Source organism: Lepidothrix coronata, unplaced genomic scaffold (assembly GCF_001604755.1).
Source record: "Lepidothrix coronata isolate B3197 unplaced genomic scaffold, Lepidothrix_coronata-1.0 Scaffold1, whole genome shotgun sequence".
NCBI classification, from domain to species: domain Eukaryota; kingdom Metazoa; phylum Chordata; class Aves; order Passeriformes; family Pipridae; genus Lepidothrix; species Lepidothrix coronata.
Window position 1 is genome coordinate 959,650 of NW_016690181.1, and position 17,050 is coordinate 976,699.

General features: G+C 35.1%; 1 protein-coding gene across 8 annotated transcripts in view; it reads left to right on the forward strand.

Annotated features, from left to right (window-relative positions):
- Positions 1 to 17,050, forward strand: part of TTBK2 (tau tubulin kinase 2) — an 85,307-nt gene that overhangs the window by 47,284 nt on the left and 20,973 nt on the right. For 5 of the 8 annotated variants that reach the window (XM_017809288.1, XM_017809325.1, XM_017809315.1 and 2 more), the window contains 8 exons: positions 1,631 to 1,696; positions 2,253 to 2,345; positions 3,322 to 3,447; positions 6,303 to 6,460; positions 8,040 to 8,256; positions 9,599 to 9,810; positions 10,990 to 11,593; positions 16,734 to 16,982. In XM_017809288.1, the coding sequence (XP_017664777.1) occupies positions 1,631 to 1,696; positions 2,253 to 2,345; positions 3,322 to 3,447; positions 6,303 to 6,460; positions 8,040 to 8,256; positions 9,599 to 9,810; positions 10,990 to 11,593; positions 16,734 to 16,982 (1,725 nt within the window). Of the gene's footprint in view, positions 1 to 538; positions 632 to 1,630; positions 1,697 to 2,252; positions 2,346 to 3,321; positions 3,448 to 6,302; positions 6,461 to 8,039; positions 8,257 to 9,598; positions 9,811 to 10,989; positions 11,594 to 16,733; positions 16,983 to 17,050 lie in introns of those variants that run through there. The other 3 variants (XM_017809351.1, XM_017809345.1, XM_017809335.1) reach the window with 3 other exon arrangements.

Sequence of the window (17,050 nt, forward strand, 5' to 3'; positions counted from 1 at the left end):
TGAAAAATTTATTTCTCCAACTACAATGTTGTTTCAATGCAGGATAATGTTCAATATATGATATAAGATGATATAAGATTAAAGACAGTAACAAGACAGACAGACAATTGAGTCTGTCCTACCTGAACATGACATGTGTTCCAAGCACCATTTAAACTTCATGATAACATGCGAATGCTAAGATTTATAGAATATCATCTGAGAACCTCTTCATGTTAAGAACATCCTAGAAGGTATTCTCTTAACTAACGCTGCTTCAGCTCTCATCATACTACTCTAGCAGATGTTGATTATATGGACTGTTGAATCCTTTATTAAAGACGTTGCTGCATAATCCTGCTGGATTCAATTGGCAGAGTTATTGACAGCAATAACAACTCCTGATTTGTTTAAATGGTATTTCTGTATAGTGTCTGTTGGTGGATAAGAAAGAATTATACCTACATATATATATAGGTAGGGAGAGATGGAAGTGTTTTATCTTAATAATTTGTGTATTGTGGTTATATTTTTGTGTATGTAAAACCAGACTTTTCAGTGAACTGGCCAAAGTTTTTTAAAATCTGAAGAATTATCGTGAGTCTTGGGCAAGCAGACAGATCACCAATACCTCTTTAAATACAAGTCAGAGGTGAGATAGATGATTGAAGCTTCCTATGTTCATTGTTAGAGGAAACAAAAAGAAGTATTGATTGGGAAGATAAGACTGCATAAAAGAAAGCAAGTTTACCAGTCCTGGCAGTTCTGTCTACATAGAATGATTAATTAAGGAGGTAGCATGGATTGGATATCTGCCTTAGGCAAAGTAATAAAACCATGGTTTGATTTTTTTTTCTTTTTAAATTGTAAATATCTACTAATGATGACTGTTTTCAATGATATAATTCTTTCCGTAACGTTTTATTTGAAGAACAGAAGCATGGGAAAATGTATTCTGTGATTATAAAACACCAATTGACTTATGATTGTATGATATCTAGACTGTAAGGGAGGAAATGGTTGTTTTCAGAAACTAGAAAAGAAAGAAACATTTTAAATTGATGCCTGTAGTGCAGCCTTTGCTATTTATTGCTCAGCCATAGCTTTGAGACTTACCTGTGGCTTACTCTGCTCTTGGAATTTCTCAAAAAATTGGTTGGTTTGCTAGTTCAGAAAATAATTTGTGAAAATATTGCTAACACGTTTCAATAAATGACTGCTTGTATGTTCATACCACATAATATTGGTGTATTTTAGCTAAGAGGAAGAAGTTATGGTTTAGATCCTGTCAGAATTTAAACCCTCAAACTTCTTGTTGTTAGAACTAAGAAATAGTTTCAGCATTGGAGAAAAAAGAAGAATATTTCTGCCATATGACTGTGATGAGGAATGAGGTAAACAGGACGTGATGCCTGAGGAGAACAAATACTGATGTCAATAGATCATAGTTTATAAACTATCACATACTTTAAAAAACTGTGACAAATGTCACTTGTATTTCCACTGAGAACTTGTAGAAATATGGTAAACTGAAATAAAAGTCTCAAATGAGATATGTTGTGGCTCCATACTCACTTTGTAGATGCCAAGTTAAGTTGTCAGAGTGTTTATTTCTGACAATGAGAATCTTTTCTTTTTTATTCTTTGACAGCCACGAGCTGTCGCTGGTTTTCGAGGAACGGTACGATATGCATCAATCAACGCTCATAGAAACAGAGTGAGTATCTCAACCTGTATCATACCCATCTCATACAGCTGAAATCAGTCAGTAATGCAGTTACTATTCATTTCCTATGCATTTATTATGTAGAAATTAATAGAAATTACAAATTTTGTGAAAGGATGATATACTTTACGGTAGTCGAGGATAGAAAAGTTCTTGGTGTAGAAATAATAATGGTTTTAATAGTTACCTTTGGTGTTCAGTTGTATTGTAAGTTAATAAACTAAAAAGGTGAAGTTACTGTTTTATGAAGTACATAATGTCCAGTACGTTGTCTTAACATCATACAGTAAAGAAATCTGAATAAACAGCTCTCCCAGTGTAGACATTTGCAGTGTCATTTTAACACATTTCAACTTTTGTTGTTTCTCTATGGAAATTTACTTGTACGTTTCTCCTTAAAATGGTTGCTGGACTTAATGAAACTTGTTTTGCAGTGTAGATTATATTAAATTTTATAATAATTCAACTCTTGAGCAGTAAAGAATTTGTCTTCCCTCCTGTCTTAGGTATTTGTAATATACAGTAGAATAATATTTCTTTTTCACAGGAAATGGGTCGGCATGATGACCTTTGGTCTCTATTCTACATGTTGGTGGAATTTGTGGTTGGGCAACTGCCTTGGAGAAAAATAAAAGATAAGGTAAACCTGGAGGTGAAACCAAAGAGCATGAGGGAGATATACTTCTGGATTCCGGGGAAATGCTGTGATAAAGATTCCGCTAAGACTCATTGGTTCATTAATTTTTAATGTGAGGTTTTCCAGTGTTTTCTAGTGCTAGTTCTTGTCCCTGGTGTCATGGTGTAAAAAGCACTCAAATTTTATGAACTGTTCTAGGCAGGAAGTAGGCTTACCTGTAGATTGAAAATGTTTTAAATAGCAAAAGTAAGTGTATATTTGCCTCTTATTTCATTATTCCTGTTTTCACTTGAGTACTTTATTTCACCTATCACACCTATTTCACCTATCACACCTATCTCTTTTGATTACTTGTGAAATGGGCCTTTCTTATTTGCTGGTGAACAAAAGTGAATTGGGCAATATGCGGTAGTGTTTAAGTCATATATCCTAGGTGAGGTATGCAAAGAAACATCATCTAATTAACCTGTTATTACTTCTTACAACTTCTTCTGAAATTATACTGAAACCTGGTTACTCTCTGACGTGGTTTGTGTAGATGACAATGTGATATATAGGTGGCAGCTCTTTTTTGGTTGATTTACTCATGTTATATGACTGGATAAACACCAAAAAATGACTGAACTTCAGATGATACAACAGGATATTTAAATCTTTAAAACATACATTCTGGAAAAGTTGGAGTGTTTAATGACAGTCCTTGATATCAGTTAGCGTTCAAACACAACACAAACACAACAGAAAATTAAATGACTTTTCATATTGAATTTGAAGTTTGTACATTATTTTGCAAGTGTACTGGGAGCAATGACAGAATCTCTTATCTTTCTGTTTGATGTAGAATGGCCTTTTTCAGTACCATTCATTGTAATGTACTGACCTGTCTTTCTGGCTAGTGGTGTGTTGAATGGCTGTAACATACATATGTTGTAGCAGAGAATGAAGATGTGGTAATGTTTGTTGTGTTACTTACTCCTAGGAGCAAGTGGGCTCCATTAAAGAAAGGTACGAACACAGACTTATGTTGAAACATCTTCCTCAAGAATTTAACGTCTTTCTGGATCACATTTCTAATTTAGATTACTTTACAAAGCCTGATTACCAGGTAAACACTTGTACTGTTTTGTCTTTCTGTTTTATAAATATGAGAATTTTATGCTGTTTCATCTTCAATTTGCTTTGATTTCATTGTGTAATCTTGGTAGTTATTATGGTTTGTGCCACCACAAAGTTACTTTAATGACCATCTACTGCCACAGAAACTTTGTGGTTCAGGTATGTCTTTTTGTTCTGTTTGGGAAATGTAAGGCCATTAAGCTTCTAAAACAATTGACTAGATGCTTTTCAGTCAGTATTCTGTTAGGATACTCTAGTATCTAGTGGATGCTCTGTAAGTTAAATGGAGCAGATTGTTCTCTCAGTGATAGTCATTTTGGCAGTTTTCCAAAGTCTGGAACTCAGCACTTACAGTTAGAGCACAACATGCACTCATGGTGGGTTTTCAATACCAAAGTACTGCCTACAGAGATCACCAGAAAACTAGTAATTTTTCTTTGTCTGAGAATATTGCCTGCTGAAATGAGCAGCCTCTACTCGGCGATAAGTTGATATGTGCCAACAGGATATGCTGAAGAATGTATGTCTTACTCACTCAGTGTTGACCCATGATTAAACAATAAATAAAGATAGAATTTTTTTCTATACCAGTTTGTGGAAAGCAGCAGAGGAATGCTCAGGAAAAGCAGGGAGGGAGAGACTTGAGAGGCTTTTCAGTCTCACAAACTGTAGAAGTTGAACTGATTTAATAGCACACCATGACAAGTTGTCCCTGTGTTCCTTCCCTCGGGCTCCCAGAAACACACATTCCTGTTAGCTTCCCACTTGTACTATTTGTCTGCCTCTGTGCATTTGTTCGACTCACTAATTCAGCAACACCAGAAGGAATGATTTTCTGTTGGTGTTCAAGTTGAATTGGTTCAACTGAATAAATAAATAATTCTGACTAAGTCTGGAATTGTAACTTTGATAAGAATGATTCCTGTGCTTTGCATGGTAAGTTTAACAAAGAAATCAAGATATATTAAAATTTAAATAATTAAAAATCTCAAAGAATAACTAATTTCCTGTTAGCAAGTGGACTTCTCTGAATGTACTGGTATGTTTTTCTGCACATTTGCAAACCAGACAATCTTTGTGCACTAACTTGAATATAAAAAAACCCTCCTTATTAGAAATACAGAAAATGTTCAGCAATCCTGAAAAATAAATACCTTGGGTTTTTTATTCTTTTCTATTACAAATTTCCATGGAAATTGTCCTGTAGTTTACAATCAAGGAAAAAGATTGCAATGTTTTGTGTGCCTAGTTATAAAGATGCATCAGATTTTTTTTTTCTATGGTAAAAATTATTGATTGCAGGAATTTTGATGTTGTATGGACAAACCTTGGGTAAATATATTTTATTTACATTATGTATCCTGAATGATAAAGCATATACACAGGCATATTTTTTCTAAACCTTTTTCTGTGTTCTATTTATATCTAACATAGTACATGCACTCAGGGATTAACACGATACCAGGACAGAGTTTTTCCATGATTAAGACAGCCGAGTAATTTACAGTTCTGTGGTTGGTCATGGAACATTTGCAGTTGCGTAGCTGCATCCTGAGCCTTACAATGCAATCTTGCTCATGTGCTTTAGACCAGAGAAGGGTTTTATATAGAGCACTGAGAATGGTCTTTTAAACTCTAGTGTGTCTTAACTTGTGTTTGCAGAGTTGCTGTTCCTACCTTTGATATGTATCATTCCTTGTTTGTATTTATGGGTAGGCACTGAACAAGAACGTATGTATGTCCCTGATTGACATCCTTGCTTTGAAGAGTTTACCATCTAAAATGTTGATGACATAGGCCCAGAATCCATATGTGGTTTGGCAATGTCAGATGTTTATTTTATTCAGGTATTAGCGCACACATTGCTTCAGCCTCCTGATGTTAAGCATTTGAGTTTGAAATATAGCAGAATTTGATTAAAACATTTAAAGGAGAATAACCTTAAAAATTACTTCAGAGATACTGGGTAAGTTTTACAAGAAGAGGAGAATAAAACAGGGTACCTAAGGGACAGTGTGAACTATGGCTTTCTGCATTTCAGTAGGGTTACAGAACGGTCTGGGACGAGTGGCACACGGAAGATTCTTGAGAGTAAGTTGCTAAAGAGTATGCCCAAGGATACTGTAGAAAAATTTTCAGCATCCTAGATTGGTAAAAAGGGTGAAAGCTAGAGTATTAGCTTTTAGGAAAAAAAATAAATTTAGAAATGTTAGAGTAACAGAATGATATGGACACAGCCTTCCCATCAGTGACTAGAATGAGACAGTTTTTTTCATGAAGAGAGGAAAGTAGATACAGTTTCTTTTCCTGTCATGGTCACAAATTTTTCTAAATGCTTTCTCATAGTGTAAAATGAGGATGGAAAACTTAGACATTTTTGTGGGATGAATATCAGTATTAGATGAAGTAAATGATCCATGGTTCTTAATGACAGAAATGTATGAATTGGCAAATCCTTCCCTACATCTCATTCATTTCCTTGGTTTCTTGATGCTATCAAATATATTCTTTTCTCTTCCTCTGCTGGAGAGCCATTGTATGCTATTCTGCAGCAATGTAGTCATGCTTCTGTGTGTGTGTATTTCTCTTTTTGTGGAAGTCTATGGTGTATCATTGCCTCATGCCTGATAAAAAGACAGATGTGGGTGGATTTTTTTTTCTTCTTTTTTAAATAAAATAAAATTTTGTGTATCGTGAGTTTGAAATCTTGAAAAATGAGAAGTGGTTAACATAAAGAACTGTTTGGTTTTTTTTAAATTGTTTTCAGTATTACAGGAGAATATTTCTTAATTACTTGTTCTCTTAGACAAAAATGAAGCTCATTAACTTTTTTTCTCATTTCAGCTTCTCATGTCTGTGTTTGACAACAGCATGAAGACATTTGGAGTTATTGAAAGTGACCCATTTGACTGGGAGAAGAGTGGAACGGATGGCTCTCTGACAACAACAACAACTTCAACCACACCTCAGTTACACACTCGTCTTACACCGGCTGCAATTGGGTACGTATGCACATCGTGGTCACTTAAATAACCACAGAGGGGCTTCCTACCAAAAGGAAATTGTCTCCATAATTTAGGGTTTTTTTTTCTACAGAATGTTGAATACATAGAGGAGTGAAGGTTTGGGAGCATTTGAAGTATTTCCCTTTTTAGGGTTCGAGTTTATATTATACTTAAAGATCAGCACTGCAGTCCTAAAATTATAGCAATAAAAAAATTATACTCCAGGAAATTGCATATAAATTGCTCATTCATCCTTTGCTAAATCATATTTTGTGAAACTAAATAATGTGTCCTGAGTTTAACTGCCTGGAAATTTAACTGCCTGGAAATAAACCCATTGTTTTCTGGAATAAAATTCTAGCTACCATTTCCTTATAACTTTGAAAAATGAATGGATCTTTGTAAGAAATTTGGAAATAGATTTTGATTGTGTTTAAAATAATATTTAATGTGGTATTTGAGACATTCTGCAATAAAGTAAGTTGGATAAGATGTGATGTTTAATAATACCTATAGTCAGGGGATTGAAGAATATAAGAGGTGTTCATGGGTGGGGAGGAAGACTAGGCCTGTTCTAGGCCTTGAATAGATCAACTTTTAGCTAAAAATCACAAAGGTGGGAGTTTTGACAGTGTAGTGAGGCTGAAAAACGCCAGAATTTCATGTATTAAATTCTCACTATTTCAAAGTAATTTAAAAAAAATTGTTAAAGTAAATATCCATCAAGACACCAACTGGCTATACTATCTAACTGTTAGCATTACACAGGTGTAAGATGTACACTGTTGAACGCACTGAGGCTGACAGGGATTTTGCACGTGGATCAGTCCCACTATCACACTAAGCATCACACTAGTTATTGTTAGTCTTGGCTACAAATAACAGTTTTGGTGACTGTAAAAGAATGACTTTTAATTGACCTTGTGTGCCTCCACTTTTTAGGACTAACATTGCTTCAGTTTCAGATGTTGAGCTACACCTTAACCCTATTCAGCCTCAAGTCAATGGGATTACAGAACTTTGATTAAAATATAATGTCATGCTAGTGTTATGCTTATGTTTTGATTATCAATAATTGGAGCAAAATAGCACTTTGATAAGAATAGTGATTAAAACCACATTTAGTTCGCTCAGTAATTTTTCTTCCTCACACAGTATGTTTTGTTCCTCTGTCAAATTTTTGGGTAAAGGAAACTGTATGATGGAAGTTGCCATTACTTTTTTTGAATAGAAGAATATGTATAGAAGAGTCAGGAGTGAAGCTGAGCCCAGACATGATCTCTAACAAATTTTCTCTCAAGTGGCTTCGAAAACTTTCAAAAAAACACCTTTTAAGTGATTGCTTTTTTGACTTACATCTTTTGTTATGTGCCTAAATTAAAGAAACATAAATTGTGAAAGCCAGAATGTAAGGGGTTTTATATTAAATAATTTACAAGATTTAGTTTTCTACATAAACATGCTTTTCCTTGTAATTTTTGTTTGTTTGCTTTTTAAATAGAAAATGATTTCTGTAAACATGTGAGGGTATAAAAAATTTTACCTTTCTGATTTTTTTTTTAAACTGCTTTTGTAGAATTGCCAATGCCACTCCTATCCCAGGAGATTTGCTGCGGGAAAATACAGATGAAGTATTTCCTGATGAACAACTCAGTGATGGAGAGAATGGTATTCCAGTTGGTGTCTCACCAGAGAAACTACCTGGATCCCCTGGCCATCAACGTCCTCAGGAAAAAGATGTTTGGGAAGAAATGGATGCGAACAGAAACAAAATAAAACTAGGGATCTGTAAGGTACTTTCAAATCTGCAATGTGAAGAACATCTTTGAACAGTTTCCTGTTCTCGTAGTGCACATAAGATATAAGTAATAATGCAGCAATGATACTGATTAGCCAGATTTATGGTAGAGCTAACACATTTTATATACTGAAACAAACAGACAGACTTTTGGGCCTTGTGCCACTTTATCAGGTCTCTCTGATAAATAGCTTGCTGATCATTTGAGATGCTTTGTAGTTTACTCATGTTCACGTTCTTCAGACACAATCTTGATTCTTGCTCACTGAATGAAATCAAAGCAAATTTCCTGCATCTTGCTTGTGCAGAACCTAGATACTAAATGTACTAAAAAGAGTTTAATGTTCTTCAACTGGCAGATTAATAGTGTGGTTGGTAGTATCCGTTTAACTAACTTGGTAGTTTTGTCTCTGTAAGATATTATACCTTTGTACTGATCCAGAGGTTCATGGGCTAATCTTTGGAAGAGAATGCCACTTTATTTTCAAAAGTGGTCTCTGAGAATTAGTTGATGTCTCCCTTACTCACAGTCATAGTATTTCATACTCAAACAAATGTAGCCCTGTTTCTTGATTAAAAAAATGTTTTTAACATGAAGTACTGGTACTGAACTGTTCTTTATCTAGGAGAGATGTCTAGTTTTGAAGCTGTCACTTCTTGTTTGCTAGAAAAAAATGCACTGTGGGAAAGAACAAGGCATGGTGCCTATTTTCAAATATACTTATTTGTTTGGGGTTTTTTTACTGAAAAACCTTTAAACAAAGGCAATTTCTATTAACTATACCTGTAGGAACTAAGGATGATCATGATTTTCCAGCTCTAAATCATGCTCAGTTAGTATACAAGGTGGAATGCGGTTGGACTAAAACCTATTTTGAGGTCACAGAAATGCCTAGTAGATTTAGTTTATAACAGTGTTACATGCTCCAGAGAATCAAAAAGATAGCTTGGAAGCTAACTTTTCTGTAATAAAAGCACTTGACTGTAAAGCAGACCAAAGATGCTACCAAGTGCCGGGTTTCAGACTATTATTAAAGAAAATTTCAGAGATGGGTGTGAAATATCAGAGTCAATTTAAGTGTTATTACTTGGGTTTTGAGACTGCCATTTTCAGACCTACCCAGAACTAGTATATTACTAGTATTTTGTCTGTTGTAGGTGTGTGCTGAAGAGCATATCTAAACTACATTAAGTATGTTGTGAACTTAAGGACCATTCCAAATACAACTCGGCTTTTCACATACTAAAAACTTGGATGATATTCATCATACAGTACCTTGTCTTCCTCTGTTTTGCTACTCCTAGTGATTTACATTTTTACTTTACGGTCTGCACAGGCTGCCACAGAGGAAGAAAACAGCCATGGGCCAGTGAATGGAATGCTTAACGCGCCGAGTCTCGGTTCTCCAATTCGTGTTCGCTCAGAGACCACCCAGTTAGACAGAGATGTTCCACTGGTGCGAAAGTTACGTTCAATTCACAGCTTTGAACTGGAGAAGCGTATGACATTGGAATCAAAGCCAGACACTGATAAGTTTCTTGAGACCTGGTAAAGAAATTATTTTATTGTTATGCTTACATCTTTCAAGCCTATATAGTAAGGATACTATTATCTTTCCTTTGCCCTGTGAAGACAAGAAATGGAGGTGCTGAGTATGCTTATGCAAACTACAGCAAAATATTTTCATAATATTGCTCAATTAATGGATTTCATTACTTGGCAGCCTCTTTAAAAAAAAATCAGTGGTAGGATACAGCTAAAGTCAAACTTCCACACTTGGGAATTTTGTGTTTCAAGGCCAAGTGGTGTAACTCTGGTGTTTATTAACTTTTTCTTCAGTGACATACTCTTTACAGTCAGTACAACTCGTCCTAAGTAAGAATGATGACATCAGGTGCTCAACAAAGGTAACATGAGATTAGGTTATATGACACGAGAAGGAAAGTTTTGCAGAAAGTGGAGTTAATAAGTAAAGTTAGAAATTTTCCTCCATGCAGCAGGCTTAGTTATACTCAAAGGTGTTGCATCAACATAAAAAAACTTGATAGAAGACAGAGGTCTTAAAATGGAATTTGAAGGTAGAGAAGAGACAGATGTATGAAAACAGATTCAATCAGTTGGCCTCTATGTAGAAAGAATAACGGGAGAAGGACACAGTGAAATCAGACTGAAAGATAGAGGCTGAGTGGGGACAGTAGAAGCGAGCTGAGATGATGACAGTGATTCCTTCTAAATACTTCATAGCGGAGTTAGGAATCTGAATTTGTTTGATGAAGCAAATTATGCAAAGCATAATTAAGGAATCAGTCAAAATAATAAATAACATTCTTCTTGAAAACACCTAATAAGTGCTGCTGGAGACATCTGTTTCTTCTGCTCTGAGTCTCTGCTTTGTAACTTAAATTAAGTACAGTGGACCATCTGGTGGTAGCCTCATCACTGAGTTTTTATCCATTCACTATTCTCCCTTCTGGTAATTATATTTACAATGCAATATGATATGTTACGGTGAAAGTTATAATATGTGTACATTTCTAAGACCATCCATCCATTTTTACTTGACATCAGACTTGCTTGTCTCAAATTGTGGAACCATTGTAGATTGTTCTAAAATATGACAATAAATTTTTATATAAATCTAGTTTTCTCCTACCAAAAAACCTCAAATGTAACTTACAATATTTAATTAATTCTTAACTAATTCAGATATTAACTTCTTTTCTCAAGTTTGGAGAAGATGCAGAAAGACTTGAATGCTGCGACAGAGACTCCTGCTGCTGCTGTTCCTCCTCTTTCTCAGAAAACACCCCTTCCTGCTCCTGCGACTGCTCGCATGGACCATGTTTGGCACTATGATGAAGAATATCTTCCAGATGCTTCAAAGCCTGGGTCAGCTATTTCTCCAGACCATGCTGATGGTGTTATGAGCAATGGATTTGTAGCTGTTAACTTAAGCTCCTGCAGGCAGGAGGTTGATTCTAAGGAATGGGTGATAATAGATAAGGAACGGGACTTGCAAGACTTCAAGACAAATGAGGCTTTAGGGCACAAAATGACTGGAAGTCCCTCAGATGAAGAGCCAGAGGTACTACAAGTTCTAGAGGAGTCCCCTCGAGAAGAGCAATCCAGACAGGGTGGTTGGGCAGCAAACAATGTCAATGGCAAGAACCAAACTTCAGGGGTGGAGTTTGTTCTAGACATGGAGTGTCATCCTGCTGCTTCTGAACAGCTTACAGATAAGTTGGAACTTCTGTCTGGAGCTGCTGGACAGCTTCTTGCGGCCACTCCTACAAGTCCTATGGAAGCTCAAGCAGAAGGAGCACTTACTCCGGTAAGAGAAATGATCACTGTTTTATTGAACCTGTCTTAATTCAGAATTATTTGAGGAAATAGTAAAGGCAGTGACTAAAATACAATAGTGTAACAGAAATTCCTAGTTTCAGCAGATATGAGACTTGATTCTTGAGGAATGATCTTCCGTGTTCTGTTATACAAGTGTCTGCATTCACCTGTGGAAGTGGCTATTAATTCTGCAGGTATGATCCATAGAACTGACCTTGTTTAAAAAGAAGTTATCTACCTGTGTGTCTGTCTACCTGTGTGTCTGTCTGTCTAACTAAAGAAGCTCCTTATCCAGTGATTCCTAATCAGTGAGAAACATGCAAACATATATTTATTATATTTGCAATATATAAACATAAAATTACAATGAATATGTAAAATACTGTGCTACAATGTTTCATATGTTTCAGGAAAAGCCAAAGTGGTAGAAATGAAAGAAACAGTTACTTCCTCTCACTATCATTCCTCTAGTGTTTGCTTTTGGAATATCCTTTGTTTTTTCTTATTTCTTCTGAAATGACTTGTTGCCTTTCATAAAGTGTTGCTGCTTTTCACTTGTAAGATACTTTTGCAACTACTACTTTACTCCCAAGTTTTCACTGACAGATTGCCTTGCTTCCGTTGCATACTATTCTTTTTCTGTTTCTCCATCTTTTATAAAGCATTCTCATTTGCACAGTTGGTGAACATTTACTTTTTTCTCCTTTGTCATTGTTTTTAAACAAAGATTTCTTTGTCTTTACTTAAGGAGGAAGGGAGATTAATTAAGTGATTGGAAATCAACCCTTGGTTTAATTTCTTCCCTTTTCTGAGTAGATACTGTGCCATCTATGATCTGAAGGTGAAGTCTTTCAAGCTCCCTTGAACCAAGAAACCTTGCTATACTTTTTATTCACTTATCACCACTTTTTGTGAAAGTTACAGCCAGCTCATTAGAAAAAGAAACTTGTCACTAACTACTCATTTATTGTGGAAATATCCTTTACAGGGAAAATGAGCTACTCAATGTAGTTAACTACAGCTCCACAGTAAAATTTTAACTACACCTAGGTTTTCATGGAAAATGCAAGATCATATCTTTCATGCAAGACTATATTTAGATATCATATTTTGAAGTACGTAGTTTATAGGAGATTAATTTTGTGTGATTGAAAATACTGAACTGTGTTAAAAAACAGAAGATTTCTAAGATTAAAATTGAAATCTTAGTTGTATGAAAGAGTTTTTGATGGGTTAGAAACTTCTAAAAGTGAAAAATTAATTTGAATTTTTCAGTTTTCAGCTGCTCAGTTCTTCTATTTTAATGTCAGTTTTAGAAAAACAGACAAAAAAGAGCAATACTTGGTCCTGTACAAAATACTAATTATCAAGTGTTTTTATTTCGAAAGCCATTAAAAAAACCAGCTTGCACTATTCCACTTTAAACAAGTGTGGCTCTTTTTGGGGAAATAGCTGTTTTACTTAAAACTGAAAGTAGATGTGGTAAAAATATTATGTAGTACACTGCAGAGAATGGACACTATCTGGAAAGGAAGAAGCTTCGGAATGTGGGAGCAGAAACAGTTGTAAAATAAGTTAATTAAGTACAAAATGTACTGCAATACTGGTTGAAGTAGAATTTGGGATGAGATTATATTTTAGTTTGGCTTTGCAAGCAGGTAAGGGATGTTTGTCATGACCTCAAAAATGGGGGAAATTAATATGGTTTATATTATCCTGGAAGGGCAAGTAGTGTTGTGAAGGCAGGATGAATGACAGGAAGGAACTTACTGTTTCGAAGGTGAATCATGTGCAGTTGAAAAAATAAACTGAACTGGGAATAAAGAAAATAGATATTATTTGGCTGATTTATAAACTGGGAACAGAGTATGTCTATGCAGTGCATCTATTCCAACTGTGATGTATTCCCCTTCAGTAAGGATATGTAAATATTCCTTGAGATAGATACTGGAACCTAGCTGTTCTTACAGGTGAGTGTCCTGATCACTTCACTGGAAGAAAGCATATATATGCCTCTTCATACAGTAGTTCTCTCTATTCAAGAGAGAACTTGAATAGAACTTGAACTCCCTAGTGTCCTTAGGGAGCTGTTTGGTAGAGTCCTTTTCCTTCTTCCTCAGAATATTTACCCACCTGAAACTGTTCTTTAAATCTGATCCTTTTTTTGTGCATCAGATGTTCTTGTTATTTAGTACTTTTTTCTAAGTAGCTGTTTCCCAACAATAAAAATAATAGGCAAGGTCATATTTTATTTTTCTGTTGATTTAATTATATTGCATGAGTTACTAAGAACAGGCTTGGATCCAAGAATGTTAAGTTTAGAACCATAAATCAAATGATTTAAGTATTACTAAAAGGGGTTAAAAATAGATGTTTAAATTACAGTAGTGTAATAATATAATTTTTGAAAGAGTTCACTCATTTCAAACAGCTCAAAATTCTAGGACGTCAGCACTCATGATCCTCATGTTTATGAATATACCTCCTATAAGGATTTCTAGTGACCTGCTTCACTATCACTTAGGAGAAAGCATGAGGAATTACGGTTTTTGAGCTTATTCTGATAGGTTTGTTAAGTATGCAAGCATTTATTTCAGTGGTGAATGAATAAAATAGCTTTACTATCGTATTTTTTTTAATTTTTCCTTTTTACTTTGATGATTCTTCTTTGTTCTTTGTTTCTTTCAGGGCTTTATTGCTCACTGTTTAAGTAGTAAGTAGTAGCATGGATGTTTCTGTATGAGAAACTAACGTTTTATGTACTCACCCGTAATTTTATTTACTCCTGAAGGAAAGAAATTGCTGGTCTGTAGTCCTTCCATTTGTAGCTAAATGTTCTTCCTGAAATTGTGTGTGTATGTGGACTTCCAGTAATTGTTGATAATATCACTTCTTACCTGTTTTACACAGCATTAGCATTCTATTAAGAATGTAAAGTTGTAGCAGTTAAAAAAGGAAACCCAAACTCAAAAAATAAGAGAGAAAAATGTGTAAGTTACTGGCTCAGGGTTGAGAAAGTTTCAGGCATAAAAAATTATAGCAAATTATGCTGTTATGGAAAAAACCCCTGCAGGTAAGAGAAGTAATTTTCATGTTATCAGTCATGGTTTTCCAGTTCCAATACAGATTCTGTGTGCTATCAGCAAATACCAGTTTGATCTGGCTTAGTCGTGGGCAGACAGTCATGTATCTCTTGAACTACTCGAAGCATGCTAAGGGTATATGTGCTGACTTTATGCTTTGATAATGGCTTCGTGTTGACTTTGGCTGCAGGAGAGACAGTATGTGATTTGCTATAATATCTGCTGGTATGAAGTTAATTTGTCAAAAGAATGTGAACTGATCTAGACTAATGGTGAATTTATACTGGAGCAGCACTTTGCATCATACAGCTGTAGTTTTCTTTTCCTTGATCTGGTACTAAGAGCACAGAGTTGGACTTTGTGTTGTTGAACGATGGCTTCATTAATTTACTGTGTTTGTATTGAATTGCAAAGAACTCCATACAGTGCATGCACAAAACTTTGCAGCGTATATTTGTTAAGTAGATATTTCAGTCAATAAATAATAATGGATTCTAAGTAATTAAACATCTAATAGCTATTTCCATTTTCATCTTCAGTTTAAATTAAACAAGAGTTTGCTCTGGTCACACTTACTTGACTACCTAAAATCATATATATATATGTATATATATATATATATGTATATATATATATATGTATATATATATATGTATATATATATGTATATACATACATATATATATATGTATGTATGTATATATATATATGTATATATATGCACGGTGTGTCTGTGTTATAGAAGAGAGTTTACTGTGTGAATCTATTTATTATTTAGAAATATTACTGAAATGGGAATTTTGTATCTTGAGGTACTATTGTGTTTTATCAAAAGCTTGTTCTTAAATTTCTATTTATTTCTAAGTAGTTTAATTTTCATATATATGCCTTCTAGCCTCAATTGCTGCTTTTATGAGACACTGGAAATACTTTCTTTTTCCCCACTTGCAAGTCAGATATGCATTATGGGAACTGAACCTTTAGGGTTGACACAATTGAAAATACCTTTTCCTTAGGAACAGAAATGCTTGATTCGTACTCTTGGTTTCCAAAGAATGCAGGTTAGAATTGCAAGTACTGTGGTAGGAAACAAAAAGTCACCTTCATGAAGCTTGCAGAAAGTTTCTGTATCTCTACTCTTCGAGGTTTTCTCTAAATGTAATGGGAACAAAGAGTTGCAGACTGTGTATAGCAGTCTCATTTACAGGTATTTAGATGTGTCACTATTAGATGTTTATTCTGTGCTGGAAAAGGTCTTGCAAAAAACCAGTTGATTTCAGACTTGTCATCAGCAACTAATTTGAAAATGTAGTTTGTCTAAAATTATTTGTTTGGAACACTTGGACTTTACAATTCCTATTCTTCTTTCTTTCCTTGTATCTAAATGCTTGAATAATGTAGTTCAAGATCAAGCAATTGTTCCTGGATTCTTGAGGCCAGTTTATCCTTCTAGTTTGATCCCATATTTGGGAAATTTCATCAAAATCGTTTAGTATTAACTTTTCTGATTAGTCCCGTCAGGTCCAGTTCTTGATGTACACTGCTGTGCTGTAGTTGTAAAGCCTGCAATGGGCGTATATGCTAAAGATATAGTAATCTCAGAGACACAGATGTCTTGTTGTGTGGATGTGTTAAGCATTTGCAGTCAACTATCAACTAATGTACACAGTGTCCTTGAAACTGACTGGGTTAGTTTATTAAATTTGTCCTAGACTGTTACTGACTCCTTATAATGGTTGCAACAGTTGGACTCAATGAATCTGTGATTTTATTTGCCATCCTAAGGATTCTATGATTCTAAGACTGGCTGATTGAAGAAGCCAGCTAGAGAAAGGATGCTCACTCTTGATTTTGATACTGGATTTTTGAAAATGGTTGGTGGAAAATGTGAAGATCAGTCTTAAGACACTTCTTAAATTATCAGCTTTCAGCCTCTGAGGGAGGTGTGAATACAGTTGTCTAAGAGATTGCATTTAGGCAAGCATAAACAAGACTTATTAAAACATTTTCAACCTTATTTTCTTCCCCGCCATGTTGTTCTCACAGCTCAACTCATGTCATATGCTGCATTTCTCCACTCCAAGAATTTCAAGTCCCATCCTCCGCACCATGAGCCCTATAGCCTATCTCTCCGTCCACTTGGACCCTCTGAAAGAGGCTGGTTTACCAAGGAGTCAATCAGCTGAGAGCCACTCCTCTTCCTCCTGCTCAACTGGTCGTAGGCAGCTTCCTGTCATTCCTTGTGGCAACAAGTTCCCCCCTGTCATTCGCATCTCAAAAGCACAACTTGAGCAGGTGAATAAGCCTCGTCTTCATAAAAGTGACTGCATTGTAGCAGTCATCTGCAAAGTTTAACATTTTCT